The 16,702-nt window shown below is 35.2% G+C and overlaps 1 protein-coding gene across 4 annotated transcripts in view; it reads left to right on the top strand.

Annotated features, from left to right (window-relative positions):
* The window catches only part of scube3 (signal peptide, CUB domain, EGF-like 3), a 208,840-nt gene that overhangs the window by 89,392 nt on the left and 102,746 nt on the right, over nt 1–16,702 (top strand). For all 4 annotated transcript variants that reach the window (XM_067445543.1, XM_067445545.1, XM_067445544.1 and 1 more), the window contains exon 4: nt 3,533–3,667. In XM_067445543.1, coding sequence (XP_067301644.1) covers nt 3,533–3,667 — 135 coding nt within the window. The remainder of the gene's footprint in view (nt 1–3,532; nt 3,668–16,702) is intronic.

Raw genomic sequence — 16,702 nt, forward strand, 5'->3', positions numbered from 1 at the left:
CTGTGCCTTTAGGTTCTGCTTTGAAAAAAACAATCTGAACGCTGAGCAGATGTTAGGCTAAATGTTGTTTTTGGTCCGAACCAAAAGAACCAAGCGACTACAAGTGTGAACACACCCTAAAATATACAAAGGACTGATTGAATATCAGGAGGAAATTTAACCTCGTAATCTCCCTAATTTGAAGTGATTGGTTGTCATTCAGCGAGGCACAGAGGAAGGGATGGAGTGGGAAAAAAAAGGTAAGGAGGGACTGACTGGGAAAGGACCGGAATAAGGTGCAAGCGAAAGAAAGAGGGGGAATTTTCAACACTGAGGAATCCTCTCAGGAGAATTTTGAAGAAATGTTTTAAGTGCAAATAGCATGAGCTCTGCTCCAGGTTTCACCAGAATACGGTTCCTTTTCCAAATATTTGCTTTGGACGCCGTCCGCGGCCTGCACGTAACACATGTCCCTAATGCAGTCCGCTGACCAGGAGAGCTTCACAAACCCAACGCGGCAGGAAATCATTGGTTTGTTTATGCTCCGGGAGCAAGGTGTTTGGGGTTTAAAGTGTGAGGGTCTCGCCGGTGAAGCTCTGGACATGCAAATATACTAATGCAAGCTCTGTGGAAACGTTTAACACTCGCTATGGGTGCCGCCATGTACGTTAAATGGTTTCCAAATGCTCGGAGGGCCGACAGATACGTTAGCAGTAAACATAGACGCTCAACATCTCGCACCTGATTGCCGTCAGTAGTAACACTTGTATGGAAAACTGTAAATATACCCTGCTAAAAAAACAGTTTAACCTCTGAAATGTGTCGATACGCAATTCAGAAGTGTGCTTTACATACTCAGCATTGCTAAACCGGTGTAAAATTGTCCGTTTTCTTATTGCAGAGAATATTAGTCGCCTGTTGACTTAATAATGGCAAGATTTCCCCACACGTCCATTTGAAGGAAACTCCAGTGCCCCTTGATTTTTACTGCTTGAATAGTAAAAATGCATGTTAAGACAACACGTTGACTTTGCATATTTGCATGGAGTATGTTTCTGGCCAATCAAATTCTGATACGATCGATAGCCACGCCCACACTGGCATCTGATTGGTTCAGAATCCTGGCTGCACCACTCATAGTAAACACCTATGTTCTCCTTAACTTTGATTTTGTCATTTCGACATTTTCAATTCCAGTGAGGACAGAAAAATGTAACTTTGTTACAATTGTCCAATGGTGGGAATGCGAGACTGCCTGTGTGTGTGTGTGTGTGTGTGTGTGTGTGTGTGTGTGTGTGTGTGTGTAGGAGAGTGAATGAGAGCGCTGGGAAATGGTTATATTCCCTCCCTCGGCTCTGCTGAAAATGGCCTAGATTGGAAACTCTATCCCAAGGCCTCAGTAACATTGGACAAATAGACAGAAAATTAGTTTCGCATGAGGGTTTATTAAGAGCAAGCTTGTGTATACAGACTGACACTGATGCGACGTATCTAAGGGAGAGATCGGGTTGCACTCTCATCCTCAGAGAGGCAGATGACACACACAAACGCCTGGAATGAGAGCGAACACACATACACACACACACACACACACATTTGTCAGTCTGACGGGAGCCGAACCTTGTAGTGCATTTAAAGAGCACAGTTGAGTTTAGAAGTGAGCGAGTTGAACTCGACGCAGCACCTGCTGTCAGTGCCACCGTAGGCTCTCTTCATGGGTTTTACTGTGTGTTTGTGTGTGTGTGTGTGTGTGTCTGTCAAGAACTTTAACCTTGAAATCAGGCCACATTTTTAGCCTTTTTTCTTTCTATATTATGGCAAAATATCAATATCTTTTTATATTTATCTATTTATATATGTTTATATATTGTTGTTATTATTATTATTATTATTAATTACATTTTTATTCATTTTTATTTTATTATGCAAGTAAGTTGGCTACACAATCGCAGACCGAGACCAACGATGAAAATAGTTTAGGACACATTGTGTTTGCAAATAATTTATTAAAATTGTTTATGTATTTTTTATGTCTTTTCTTTTATTATTATTTATTGTCTACACAATGCGGGATTTATTTATGTATTTTAATATTTTTTTTTTGGATTTGATTATTTAAATGATTTAGTAGCTACACAATGCAGGAAAGGGAACAAGGAGGAAGTGTTTGGGACACGTTGTTTTTGCAAAATTTAATTATTTATTTAATTTTGTATTTATTTATATATTTATTTTTATTATTTTATTTAAAATACCATATTACAGTTTTCAAAGAGGCTTACTGTAAATTCTGCTTCAGTCAGAGACCGACTAATCCCTAAAGATAATCAAATTATTACGATGAAATGATTAATCAGAGTTTTGGGAAACATCATACAGCAGGTTTAAATGGTAATAAGGATCATATTGTGTAATAATGTTCCATAAAGCCCAAACGATGGAGGAGTCTATCAACACACACAGCTTTGTTTTTCTATCACGCTGGGACTTTGCATTGACTTCTGTTGCTTTTATATCTGAGCTAATGACATATCTGTCCCCTGACCCTCATGCAACCTCTCTGCATTTTTCACGTTTTCATTAAGACATTATTGTTATGATGTTTTCCTCGCCTAGACTATTGAAAAGCAGAGGTGCCAACAACATCAGCACGAACAGAATCAATACAAGTTCACACAGGCAGGTCAGCAGTGATCGTAAGCCAGAACACACACTCACACAGTTCACACAGACTGGCAGAATGAGAGACCGTATCAAACACATATACTGATTAATGCTCCAGCTGTGCCCGTCCTGAGCCACTCAACATCAGACCTGAGAGAACGCATCCATAACCCCCTGGAAAATACATCCGTCTCCAGATCACGTAAAGATTCCGATTCACGAGCGTCACCCTGGAATTCGTTTCAATCTAGATTGAGTTTTACGTGATCATTTTTTTAATGTAAATGTACTCTGTTATGATTGGCCACCCACTTTGCATGTGAAATGAGCAACAACAATACAACAAAGTTGAATGGGTGTTAATGTGTTAATATTAATTAAATAAGCATTTTCATAGCTTCAATAAATGTATTATTTTTATTATCATTATTATCTGAATGATTTTTTTTTTAAAGAAATTAATTGTTTTATTCAACAAAGGTGTATTAAAATGTATCAAAAGTAACAGTAAAGATGAGTCATTTTACAAAGTATTTATATTTTCAACTTTCTATTCATCAAATAATCCTTAAAATAAATGTATTACAGTTTCCACTTCAAGTGTTTTCAATATTGATAATAATAATAAATCAGGATGATTTCTGAAGGATCATGTGACACTAAAGGCTGGAGTAAGTTTTACTGTATATTCACATAGAAAAGAAATATTTTGAATTATAATAAAACCTCACATTATTAGTGATTTTGCTGTATTTTTGATCAGATAAATGCAGATTCGGCGAGCAGAAGAGTCTTCCAACCCTAAACTTTTAAATGATAGTGTACATATTTTGAAATGAAACGGCCCGGTTATGATCACACACTCCTAACACCTCTCGTCTCCCGTCAGATGTGGACGAGTGTGCAGAAGGAAACGGCGGCTGCCAGCAGATCTGTGTCAACATGATGGGGAGTTATGAGTGCCGCTGCCGCGACGGATTTCTGCTGTCCGACAACCAGCACACCTGCATCCAGAGGCCCAAAGGTGAGAGAGCGCCATGGCTACGTTCAGAAGAGCACGCTAACAGGCTCTGCTGCTGTTTCTGCAGTACTGCTAGTACTGTGTGTGTGTCTGTGTTTCTGTGAGATTTGACAGTGCCGAGCAAGCTGCATGGAACATGTCACTGCCTCATTATGCAATGCACTCAGCTTGATGAATCTACGTTTGTTTGATTGGGCTATTAAAGGTGTCACGAACTGTCTTTTTTTAAATTGTATACTGTTGTCTGAGGTAATACTAATGACGCTTGTGTAGTTTTCTTTTACATTCAAAAACATCATAACTAATAAGTAATAGGCTGTTTTCTACACTGGTTTTGAGGCTCTCTCCTGAACGCTGGGTTTTTGACTGGAGTCTTGGAAGCAAATGCCCACGGCAAGGATAAGGTTTGCATATTTAATGAGCTTCAACTCCCCTGTCAGTTCAGTTCACGCGAGGGAGGGTTTGTTTTGAAAGTGGCATCCGGAATGATTCTCTCGAACACAGGGCTCGTAAACATCTTTATTTAACAAACTCAATGATTTATTTCTCATCCACCCTCGATTTATTGGAATATTACTTGGCCCGCCCGATCGGTGGATATAAGCGCGAACACACACTAGGGGTTGAACGACTTTCATTTTTTTAAAGTCAAAATTTATGTGATGAAAGTCGAGTCGACGTCGACTAGTCGCTGATGACGTCATTAATTTAAAAAAATATAAACCTTAACCTTGAGCTGAGACTTGAACTCGGGTCTTCTTGTGCACAGCTGATATGGCATATGACACAGCGCTGCCCATTATTGATCAGCTTTTGTATCAGTTCTTTTGTCTTATGTAGGGCTGGGCGATATGGAGCAAAAAATATATCTCGATATATTTTGCTATATCTCGATATACGATATATATCTCGATCTTTACAGAAAAAATAACCCCCTAAAAACTACAGCAAAAAATAAAATAAATATGCCAAATACCACAAATTCTTTTTTTTCTTTTTTTTTTTTAGTGCAAAGAGGCCAGTTCATGTAGGAACAAAGTGCTTTTGCGACATTTAAAAAAAAACCTCCCTGATTACATAAATAATAATAATTTAACTGTAAAAGAAAATGAATAATACATATATCCTTCTTTTCATTCATTTCATGAAAGATGAATCAAAGACTCCTTTTTTACACTTAGTAAAAAGTAAAGTAAACAGTAAGCATTCTGCAGAAAGATGGGTGCATGACTGAGATATAAATAAAATTTTGTCATAACACCACTTCCTGTTAAATTTGTATCAAAATTCAAACAGTACTCTTTACTAAAGCGTGACTGAGCGCCTCATCATGCGGATCATGTACACGTGAGCCGATATTCACTTCTTTTCCAGTTACAGAACGAAATATGAATGTCAGAAGGTAGGCTATATGATAGGCTTAAGCTACAGTACAACTTACAGAAGATCACTGTATCTCATAGGACACCCGGGATGTCTCGTAATTCCCTCTTGGTTAAAACATGAATATAGCTATTCATCATAATCCTGTGATAAAGCTGATAAAATAATAATAATAATGATATTGCAATAATTTTTAAATGTTTTCAAATGATATGCGATCATTTGGACATTTTAACCGAACAATCGTACTGTTTACAAATCATAAACTGACATGATTGTGACCGCGTCTCGCACCAATAGTGTCAGCACGCGCGTGATCAGGCTGTGTGTGTGTGGCAATGCAGCACGCAGTTTAGTGCGATGATTAACTTGGGTGTACAATAAGCGTGCATTCTCCCGATCAGTTTTGAGCATCCAGATGGTAATCAAACATGTCTTGTGGAGAGCTCTCGGAGTATGCATTTATCTGTCGTTTTTAACTGTTCAAAACAGAGCCTGCGTGTCAGGAATTGCTTATCCTGTTGGGCCCTCTATAGGCCAGCGACTAGTCGACGTCAAGTTTAAAGCGTCATGACAGAGCAGCCGATTAGTCGACTAGTCGGTGCAACCCCTAACACACACATGCTCAGATAGAGAAATGAATATTATTTGACTATTTGAGATTCAGCGGCCTGCCGACAGGCTTATGTTTTGTTAGCCCGTCTGGAAAACACATAGCACCGGGACTACTAGTACATATAAAAACATCATTTTACTCACATAAGTGTGTTGCACCATTTCTGTCAGATCCAATATAGAAGGCATGGCATTGTGTCTGCAAATCCAGCATGACCTAAGACTTGTTTACAAACGAATCCGCAGTTAAATGAAGCGATTGTGAACGCGTGTATAATGTCTTCCCCACGTGAGCTGGAACTTCATTAAAAATAAATGAAATAGTATCACACATTCCTGATATTCCTAATACTATTTCTGAAGGAAGCTTATGCAGTGACTGTGTTCTTCCACAATATCTTGCTATCTTCTTCTGTATGTTTATTGCTGCTGGGTCAGTGAGTCGGTGTGTGGGGCTACTGAATTGCATGTGCTTATTCTGTAGAGGCGGTGTTTCATCAGTCGATTACGTCAGTGCGAATGCGGGATGCGAGCACCATCGTTTTCTTTGTATATCAAAAGCTCAAGGAAAAGTTGATTTCTCAATTCATCGCCCCTTTAAATCAAAGATGTAATATAACCATTTTATTTGCATAATTATAGTGTATTAGGGCATAGGCATTAGGGTTTTAGCTTTAACTCAAAAACGTATTATAGTCCAGTTAGTTGCAAAGGCATCATTTCTAATGTTAAGTTTAGCTTTTCATCTTTATTATTTTATTATATTTTATTTTGGATTAAATTATATTATATTTCATGCTGTCAAATCGATTAATCATAATTAATCGCATCCAAAATAAAAGTTTGTTTATACAAAATATATGTGTGTGTACTATAATTATGTATACACAAACATGCATGTATATATTTAAGACATATTTGCATGTATATACTGAACATATGTTTATCAAAATGTTAGATTTTATTTTTATAATAAACATTTTCTTAAATATATACATGCATGTGTATGTATGTATATTATACATAATTATACAAATATAAGTACACACACACATATATATTGTAAACACAAACTTTTATTTTGGATGTGATTAATCGTGATTAATTGATTTGAAAGCACTAATTTTATTAATCATATTATATAAACGTTTTTTAGTTGCACTTTTTTAATTTCAATTACTGAAAATAGTTTTTAATTGTTTAATTTTAACAGCACAACCCTAGTAATAGCTTGCTATTGTTTCACTTGCTCTTTTTAAACTACAGTAGTCTGTACAATACATTCTGCATAGTATTCAGTAAGTAATAAGCATGTGTTTCATTATTCCTGTGCCGTTCATGTTGTGATTTAACAGTGTCAGTGGAAAACCGCTGCTCTCTTCAAAGCCGACTCTCAGGAGATGCTTTTGGCCCGCTGAACTTGTCAATGTTTGCGTTTCATAAGCACACTGTTATTTGAGTCTGGGATCGTATGTTTCAAACGCTGCCCCTCTGATTCAAGGCCTTTATTGTCTATATTCTGCAGTTTTTTCCCCTGTTGGAATGAGGTCGATAAATACCGTTGTTAATCCCTCATATTTCATGTTAATATTAGTTTTATTGCTCCCAGATTAAAACCTCTTGGACGGAGAGGTTAAGGCACCATAAATCCACAAGCGGCGTATACTTCTGTTGTGTTCAGAGCGAGAGCTGCGGATCTGCTTGTAATTACGGTTATTGTTGCAGAACAGTGTGCTTCAGATAACTGCGGTTTAGGAAGAGACGTGTTGGACACCCCGACTGTGAGAGTGACGTATTTCATCATCCCCGTGTGATGACGGATTGACGGATAGCATGTGCGAAGGATAGTCAAACAGAAAGATCACCCGATCAACACTCTGGGAACCAGAGGAATGGGGTTATGTGAGCGCTGTGCTCTTTTAAAGCAGCGATTCTCAAACCTGGATTCATGAGTTGATTTAAAATGCCAAATTAAAATAAACCCTAAACCATTTTATTAACAGTTAACAAAAGCAGTTCATTTTATTTTAAATTTAATAATAATACTATCTTGGAGTAATCTTTGATGACCACATTTCAAAGACAACTGGCTCATGCAGGTTTGTGCTGCACAACATCAGGAAGATCCGACCGTTCCTAACAGAACAGCTTCTCGGCCAGGCCCTGGTCATTTCTAGGCTTGACCACTGCAATGAGGTTCTGGCTGGACTCCCTTCATGTGGATCCAGACACTTCAAATGATTCAGAACGCTGCAGCACGTCTAGTCTTCACCGAGCCCAGAAGAGCCCATGTCTCGCCTCTCTTCATCTCTCTGCACTGGCTTCCACTCACTGCTCGCATCAACTTCAAGGTGCTGACGCTTGCTTACAGACCCACCACAAACTCAGCTCTCGCATACTTCACTCGCTCCTACGAGTCTACATCCCCACCAGAAGCCTTCGCTCGGCATCATAGAGCGGCAGGACATCCCTTTCCAGAACATTTTCATTCACTGTTCCCGGGTGGTGGAACGATCTTCCGACCTCCATCCGGAAGGCAGAAATATAAATATTATTTGATATAATTTAACTTGTTACATTTTTATATTTCTCAATATTTAGTTTTATAATAATTTGTATAATTAATAACTTTATAATATTAATAATTTTTTTTTATTAATTTACTTTCATTTTTTGAAATATTAACACTAAATACTTTTAAAAACATGTCTATAATATTAATATTACTTTTTAAGTATTTATAATACTTTTTGATTAAAAAATATTATGATTAATATTACTTAAAATGTATAATATTAATATTACATTTTAATATTGATAATTACTTTTTAAATATAATAATAAAAAAGGGAGGATTATTGAACTTTTCCTTTTTAACTAAATATTAACATATTAACAATTTATATAAAAATATTAGTATATTATTACTTTTTAAATAATAATATTAATAACTATTCTTTTTATATTTTTTATAATATGAGAAACTTCACTTTTTAAATGTTTTTATTGAAATATTAATATTATTGAAAACTGTTTAACTTTTATTATTTTTAAATATTTAAAGTACTTTTAATATTAATAAGTTAAGTATAAATATTTTATAATAAAAAATACAAATTTACTTGTTTTAATACTACTCTTAAATATGTGTATAATATTAATATTACTTAAAAATATTAATAATTATTCTTTTTATATTTTTATAATGTAAGAAACTTAACAATTTTTGAAATATTGATATTATATAAAAAATACTTAATTCTTAATTAAATTCTTGTTTAATGCATATTATGTCAATGATCTGTGCCCTGAATTTGTTTTGAATAGTCACTCAAATCAGCTGATAATTATGGTGGTGTGCGCTGTCTGCTTGTCTTCAAAAACACTTTCTTAAATAACCGATAAAGTCTCAGATGGACGCGGAGCAGGTGGAGAATAAAACTCGAGGAAATGAAGGCCCTTCTCTGCTCGAGGCTGTGCTGTAATGTCACGGGAAGAACCTGCTAATCAAACAAACCAGCGCTCACTGGGTGAAGCTGCAGAATTGCTGCTCTGTTGGGTGTCGGATGCAGAATTGAGGTCTGTTCTGGCACAGCCCGCAGGGAAAATGCGTCCTATAGCTTTTGTTGTTCATGTCAAAGGTCTCGTGTCCAATCAGACTCTACGGCACAAATTCGTCGTCTGTCGGAGATGCTCTGGAGGGTGAACGTGACCTTCAGCCCCAATGTCTTGGTCAACAATCCACAGCAAAAAAAAAAAAAAAAAAAAACAGTTTTGCCTGGAAATGTCACATTATAGGAGAAATAAAAGGAATCAAACCCATGATCTTGCGGTTGCGAGCACCATGGTCATCTGTTTGAGAGAACAAAAATCACTTATATTGTTCATTCATTAAACTGATCAGAAGTGACAGACAAAATAATTCCATCAAAATGTATGCGAAACATTCCATTTCAAATAAATCCTGATCTTCTGAACTTCCTCTTCATCCGTATAAGTATTCGTGTTTTTATCAGGTTTTTTTTTTAATTGAATCCAATTCGTCAATTTGACCCCTTTCATAAAAGTAATATTTTTTATGAATTTGAGCCTAATACTGTAATAGCACTGAAAAGTTTCACACAGTCATGGTCTATCTGCTCTGATTCTTTAAGTTGCATCACAGACGCGGTTACACATTTACCGTAGTTCCCATTTTGTTGCTTTATTCCCGGTTTCTCACACCTGTACAGTACAAATAGCTTTTAAAGTTCATGAATGCCAGCTCATGTGTTTTTTGTTGTTGTTGCAGTGGCCTGGAAATGTTTGCTTAGTAGTAATAAACTGCTTCCTTCGTCTTAGTCTCATGGAAACTCTCGATGGAAGTATGGCTTACATGAGTAAACACACACACACACGTTTGTTTTTGGGACATATGGGGACATTCCATATATGTAATGGTTTTTATACCGTACCAACTGTATTTTCTGTCCCCTTACACTGCCCCTGCCCCTAAACCTACCCATCACAGGAAACATTCTGTGTTTTTACTTTCTAAAAAAACCTAATCCTGTATGATTTATAAGCATTTTGAAAAGTGACGACATGGCCAATGTCCTCATAAAATTAGATAAATAAATGTATCATTTATACCATTAAAAAGTTTGAGGTCAGTAGATTCCTGGAAAAAAAAATGAAATAATATTTCTGCTGCTGTTATTGATACGTTATTTCACCCTCTCCTTGTAATACCTATGTCATACCCATGTCATTATACACATTTAGTGGATGCATTTCCATCAACTTAAAGAAATTGAGACTCTTTGTGGTAGTGTTGTCAAAAATATCGATATTTCGATATGTATCGATACTGGAATATCTGAAATGATACGATTCTCAGTTTTTACAGTATCGATACCAGCTGCGCTCTCCTTCTCTGACCGTCAGCGAGTTGACACACACCGGCATATTCTCACTCAGCCCGTTTAACCTCTGAGCACGGCGAACGCGCGTTCTGCTGGACTTTTTCCTCATGACAGTGTGTTAGTGTGTGATCGGTCTGAATTTCGCACGGGATTGCACATAAATGAATTCTAATCCCCGCAGATTTCGTGCTTACATCTGAAGCGCACACACACATAGCCTACCGTGATAAAGCCGCCTCTGACGTGATAAGTGCGAACATTTGCTTCTTTTTCCATCTTATTAGTGGTCAAATACACTCAAAGAATTATCAGTGCACATCTGGAAGAGTATTAACGTAAACACAGTCGCAAACAGTTCAGGGGAAGACCGAGTAACAGGAACAGTGTTTAGGATCCATGTGTCCGTTAGTCTTAAAGGGACAGCAGTCATTTGTTATTCAAACTACAAAAAGACAAGCTATCACACTGCTCTTGACTGATCAACTGCTCTTGACTGATCAACTTGTGTAACTTTAATAGTTTCATCTGTACGCTATTGAATTTTTTACAAAGAACATTATCCAATGTTGTTTTAAATGTAATTATGCATTTTTTAATTCAGTTTCTTATCTGAATGTTAGACCTACCTGAAAAAATAAAGCAGTCTATTTAATTTGTATCTTCTATTCTATTGCATTTATTTGTGCTATTGTTTGTTATCTGTTTATTTGTTCTTATTTTATTACTGTTTACTCGTCTTTTTAAATTCAATTTACCATTCGAAATCAAGCTTTCTTGTGCTGTGTGTAAGCTACTGCAACACAATTACCCCATTGTAAAAAATACAGTGAGATAGCAAAAATTTGTGAGATAATGGGCTATTAATTAGCCCATTATCTCACAAATAGTAATTGATCAATAATTGTAATTGATATAGTAATTGATATAGTAATTTGCTATAGTAATTGATCAATAATTGTTCAAATCAAAACGATGCCCAACCCTAAGGAACATGCTGGCCACATGAATTTTTAGTAAAAAAATAACAATGAATAATAACAAGTTCTGTTGTCATATTAAGCATCTTATCTTATCTTTTTTTTTTTTTTTTTTACTGTGGTATCGATATATCGATATTTAAGAATGGTATCGTATCGAAGTCATAATTTTGGTATCGTGACAACACTACTTTGTGGTCAATTTTTGTGGTTTCATGTTGACGTTAAGTTGCATATTAAATCATTAAAAATTCGGTGCTTTTACAACATAAACCTGCATTCACGATATATTTAAAGGTCCCGTGCTTCGCGATTCCATCTTTCAAACTTTAGTTAGTGTGTAATGTTGCTGTTATAGCATAAATAGTACCTGTACAATTATAAAGCTCAAAGTTCAATGCCAAGCGAGATATTTTATTTAACAGAAGTTCGCTTTCAAACTAAAAGCGCTGGCCCAATCAGAACTCGTTACGTGTTTCTGAAGGAGGGACTTCATAGAACAAGGAAATCATCAGGCCGTTTTTAGGACAGAGGAAACAGCGCTGTACAGATAAGTCAATTGTGTGAAAAATACTGTGTTTTTACACGCGAAACATGAACTCATGTTATATTGCACACTGTAAACATAACCAAAGCTTCGAAAACACGCAAAGAGCGGGACCTTTAACTTCTGTAATGTGATGTTTTGTTGCATACCAAGCGATATTCATATGTTTGGCTATGATATAGGAATATTGGTTGTGCTATAGAATTATAATTTGTCTTGTCGTTTGCGAGCTAAAGATGATCATTTGTTTTTTCATTTGATCTTTTTTTTTAAATGTATTCATTTATTTATTCTTTTTTTAAGATGTAGTTTCACTATCAACAATATGACTTTAACATATATTTAACAGCAGCAGCAGCTGCATCAATAACAGCAGCAGAAATATTATTTCTTTTCTTTTTTCCAGGATTCTACTGACCTCAAACTTTTTAATGGTATAAATTATACATTTATTCATCTAATTTTATTATTAAAAAATGCATGGCATTTCCAAAATAAATGAGCAATCATGGTCAATGTGATCTCACTATTAACCATAATCCGGCATGTATGATATGCACATTAAATGCTTTTTTGCATATTGCTTATTTGAGAAAAAACCCAGAGTGTGTTTCCGAGGAAAACAGGTCTAATCTGGTCATTCCAATTGAAGTATTCCAGCGACGCAGGCTGGAGTTCACATCATTACGAAACCATGTGAGGATTGTTTTTGGAACGCATTCTGTATATAAATAAGTTCATAATTGCTAAGCATCAAAGGTGCTCGTCTCATGTAATCACAGAATTTCCAGGATTCCGTGCTAAACAGCGCCTGCAGGGCTCCAGTGACCTAAACCCCGTTCCAACTCTATGCTGCATGCTGGAAGTCTACAAGTATTTAAGTTTACCTCCATCCCTGAGGTGTCAAACATAAACCGTCATATATATATTTATTTTGGTCTTCAGATTTACAGCTTCATCAAACTGAAAAAGCCTCTTGCTTTGGGCTAGAAAGACGTGGAGATATAGCTCTGCCAAGCCTGAATGGTTTTCGATTAAATGCTGTTCTGGGTCTTGGTGTAATCAAGCCGAAATGCAAATGAAATATCTGTTTTCTTCTGTTATTTCCTTCTTGGCCTTGTAGAATCAGATCTGCTGGTGTACGTGTTGAACAAACATAATTTAGGGTGGTTAAATGGTGGCTAGGCTTTTTGGCTTTTTTTTTTTTTTCTGTCCAGAGAGATTACACTCATCTAAATGTTGTTTTGCTCCTTGCTTTCTGTGGAATCGCTTGCAGACAGCAGCCATCCAATAGCCGTCGCTTCGACTCCATGTTTCCACTCTTTGGCGTTTATATCAACTTGTTAAATGTTTAATGATCCATTAGAATTGTTTAATTGTCTCAGTCATGTGCTAGACGCTTTAGCCCTGCATGCCGTGCGAACATTTTGACCTTTACAGCTACATTAACCTTTTCCGTTTGATTACAGCGACTGTCGCCAGCTAATAAATGTGTTTTCAAGAGTTTTCTGAATAAATGTTTCAAACATTTATTCAGAAAACTCTTGAAAACACATTTATGTTTGTGATTAATTCTTCATATAGCCTAAAATACTCGTCATTCACAAAAGTTATGGTCTTTTCTTCAACAGGTCAAACTATGTTATTCATTTTTGTAATGTTAATTTCTTTATATTAATTTCTTTAATAATTCTGTGACCAAGCTTTTCAAAAAGTATAAATTGTTTTATTATTATTATTATTATTAATATTATTATTATTTGTATTTGTATTATTATTTGTATTATTACTATTATTTAATATAATATATTAAAAACAATGGTAGTGCAAATATTATTTATATATATATATATATATATATAGATATGTGTATGTATATATGTATGTATGTATGTATGTATGTATGTATGTATGTATGTATGTATGTATGTATATATATATATACATATACATACATACATACATACATACATACATACATACATACATACATACATACATACATACATACATACATACTAGGCATGTGCCGATATCAATTTTTCATGTTGCGATTAATTGATGAAGTTTTATCACGATATACGATATTATCACGATATTGAAATAAATTGCAAAAAAAAAGTGTTGCCATAGCATAACAGCTTTAAGAACTATTTTTGTAAGAACAAAAATAACTGAATGTTTAAATACAATAATGCACCAAAATATATACAGTTCTGGGAAAAAAATAAGAGACCCCTCATTGAGAAATCAATGTTATGTGGTCTCTTGATATTTTTCAGAGCTGTAGAAGTACAATTTTCAAACAGATTAAATTGCAAAAAAATTAGGCTATAAAGAACAACAGGTAGGCTTACAAATTACAATAAGGTCTCATTATTTAATGCATTAACTAAGATTGAGCAATAGCTAAATTTGGTACAGAAAGTATAATGTTTTTGGTTATGTTAGTTAAGAAATACTGATCATTGTTAGTTTTATCTTAGGTCCATTGACAAATTTATTTTGATTTTAATGTTATTAAACAGTAACTAAGAAGTTAACATAGAATAATTAATTCTTTATAAGTATTTTTCATTGTCAGTTTGGTAATAATGAATTAACATGTTAACTAATGAATTTGTATGTCTCAAAGTTTTACTGAACAATAACAGAACGTTCTAATCATTAGGGCATGTTGTAGTCCAGATTAAAACAAAAATGTTTAAGTTTGAAAATAAATAGCCTATTAAGTATTTGGTGCTGTGATGAACAACATTGAGATTACAAAAACGAATGGCTGTTTTAAAAACTACACGCGTTTTTTTGTTTGTTTGCGGGGTTCCCGGGGTAACAGCCGCATTCTGCAGTTCATCAGCGCCCTCTGCTGTCACTGAGCGGCACTTCAGCAGCGCGTCTCCTTCACCGGTTCAGTCGTGTGCAAACGCACGTTGGGCTTGTTTACATCTGAGCGCGTGTCCCTTTGACGCAGAATACAGCGGCGTTGAGCATTTATACGGTTGATGGGCAAAGTATTCTTGAATGCATTATAAAAATAAAAATAAATGTTAATAAATTATTATTTACGATATTTTAAAGTGCCCACGATAACATTATCGTGATAAACCGCATTATCGAAAATCGGCACATACATACATACATACATACATACATACATACATACATACATACATACATACATACATGTATGTATATATATATACACACACACACACACACATATATATATAATATAATATAATATAATATAATATAATATAATATAATATAATATAATATAAAAACAAAAAATGTAATTGCAAATTTAATGCAGACACGAAACTGAACTGAAGGGCACTCGCGCTTTCAGAGTGGTGGCTTATGCACGTTTCGGTGTGTGTGTGTGTGTGTGTGTGTGTGTGTGTGTGTGTGTGTAATAACTCTTCAACATCAAGCAAGTCACATAAGTAAAAGTCGTGTGCTCAGTGTATTCTCTGCTATATGCGCAGCTTCGACCTAAAACGTACACTTTCTCACAATGCTGAAGTAGCCTATTATAATCATTCAGATATTGCATGCCATTGCGATATGCATATTGTGATATATACATTTGCAATATTTCAATAATTTCAATATATTGCGCAGCCCTAACAGATATCGAGACTCATCAGACCAGGCAACATTTTTCCAGTCTTCAACTGTCCAATTTTGATGAGCTTGTGCAAATTGTATCCTCTTTTTCCTATTTGTAGTGGAGATGAGTGGTACCCGGTGGGGTCTTCTGCTGTTGTAGCCCATCCGCCTCAAGGTTGTGCGTGTTGTGGCTTCACTAATGCTTTGCTGTATACCTCGGTTGTAACGAGTGGTTATTTCAGTCAAAGTTGCTCTTCTATCAGCTTGAATCAGTCGGCCGATTCTCCTCTGACCTCTAGCATCAACAATGCATTTTCGCCCACAGGACTGCCGAATACTGGATGCTTTTCCCTTTCACACCATTTTTTGTAAACCCTAGAAATGGTTGTGCGTGAAAATCCCAGTAACTGAGCAGATTGTGAAATACTGAGACTGGCCCGTCTGGCACCAACAACCATGCCATACTCAAAATTGCTTAAATCATCTTTTTTTTTCCATTTTGGCATTCAGTTTGGAGTTCAGGAGATTGTCTTGACCAGGACCATGCACATCCAGGGCACAAAGCTCCCGTTCCACCACATCCCAAAGATGCTCTATTGGGTTGAGATCTGGTGTATTATACAAATATTTATAAGAATTTTTTTATTATTATTTATAAATTGGTAAAATAGTGGTAAATTATTTAAGAAAATGAACCAGTATTTTACTAATTTATAAATAATAATAATAAAAGTCATATAAATATTTAAATAATAATATTTTTATATAATATTATAGTATATTATATACTATATATTACATCGTATGTATGTATTACTTTTCAATACTTCTTACAATAATTGCTCATTTTTAAATATATATATATATATATATATATATATATATATATATATATATATATATATATATATATGACATTTAAATACTTATTAGTATTATAGTATACAGTATGTATTATATTGCATATATTAAGTTGCAGTCAACAACACTAAACTTTTTA

The sequence above is a fragment of the Pseudorasbora parva genome, chromosome 6 (genome assembly GCF_024679245.1).
Source record: "Pseudorasbora parva isolate DD20220531a chromosome 6, ASM2467924v1, whole genome shotgun sequence".
Classification (NCBI taxonomy): domain Eukaryota; kingdom Metazoa; phylum Chordata; class Actinopteri; order Cypriniformes; family Gobionidae; genus Pseudorasbora; species Pseudorasbora parva.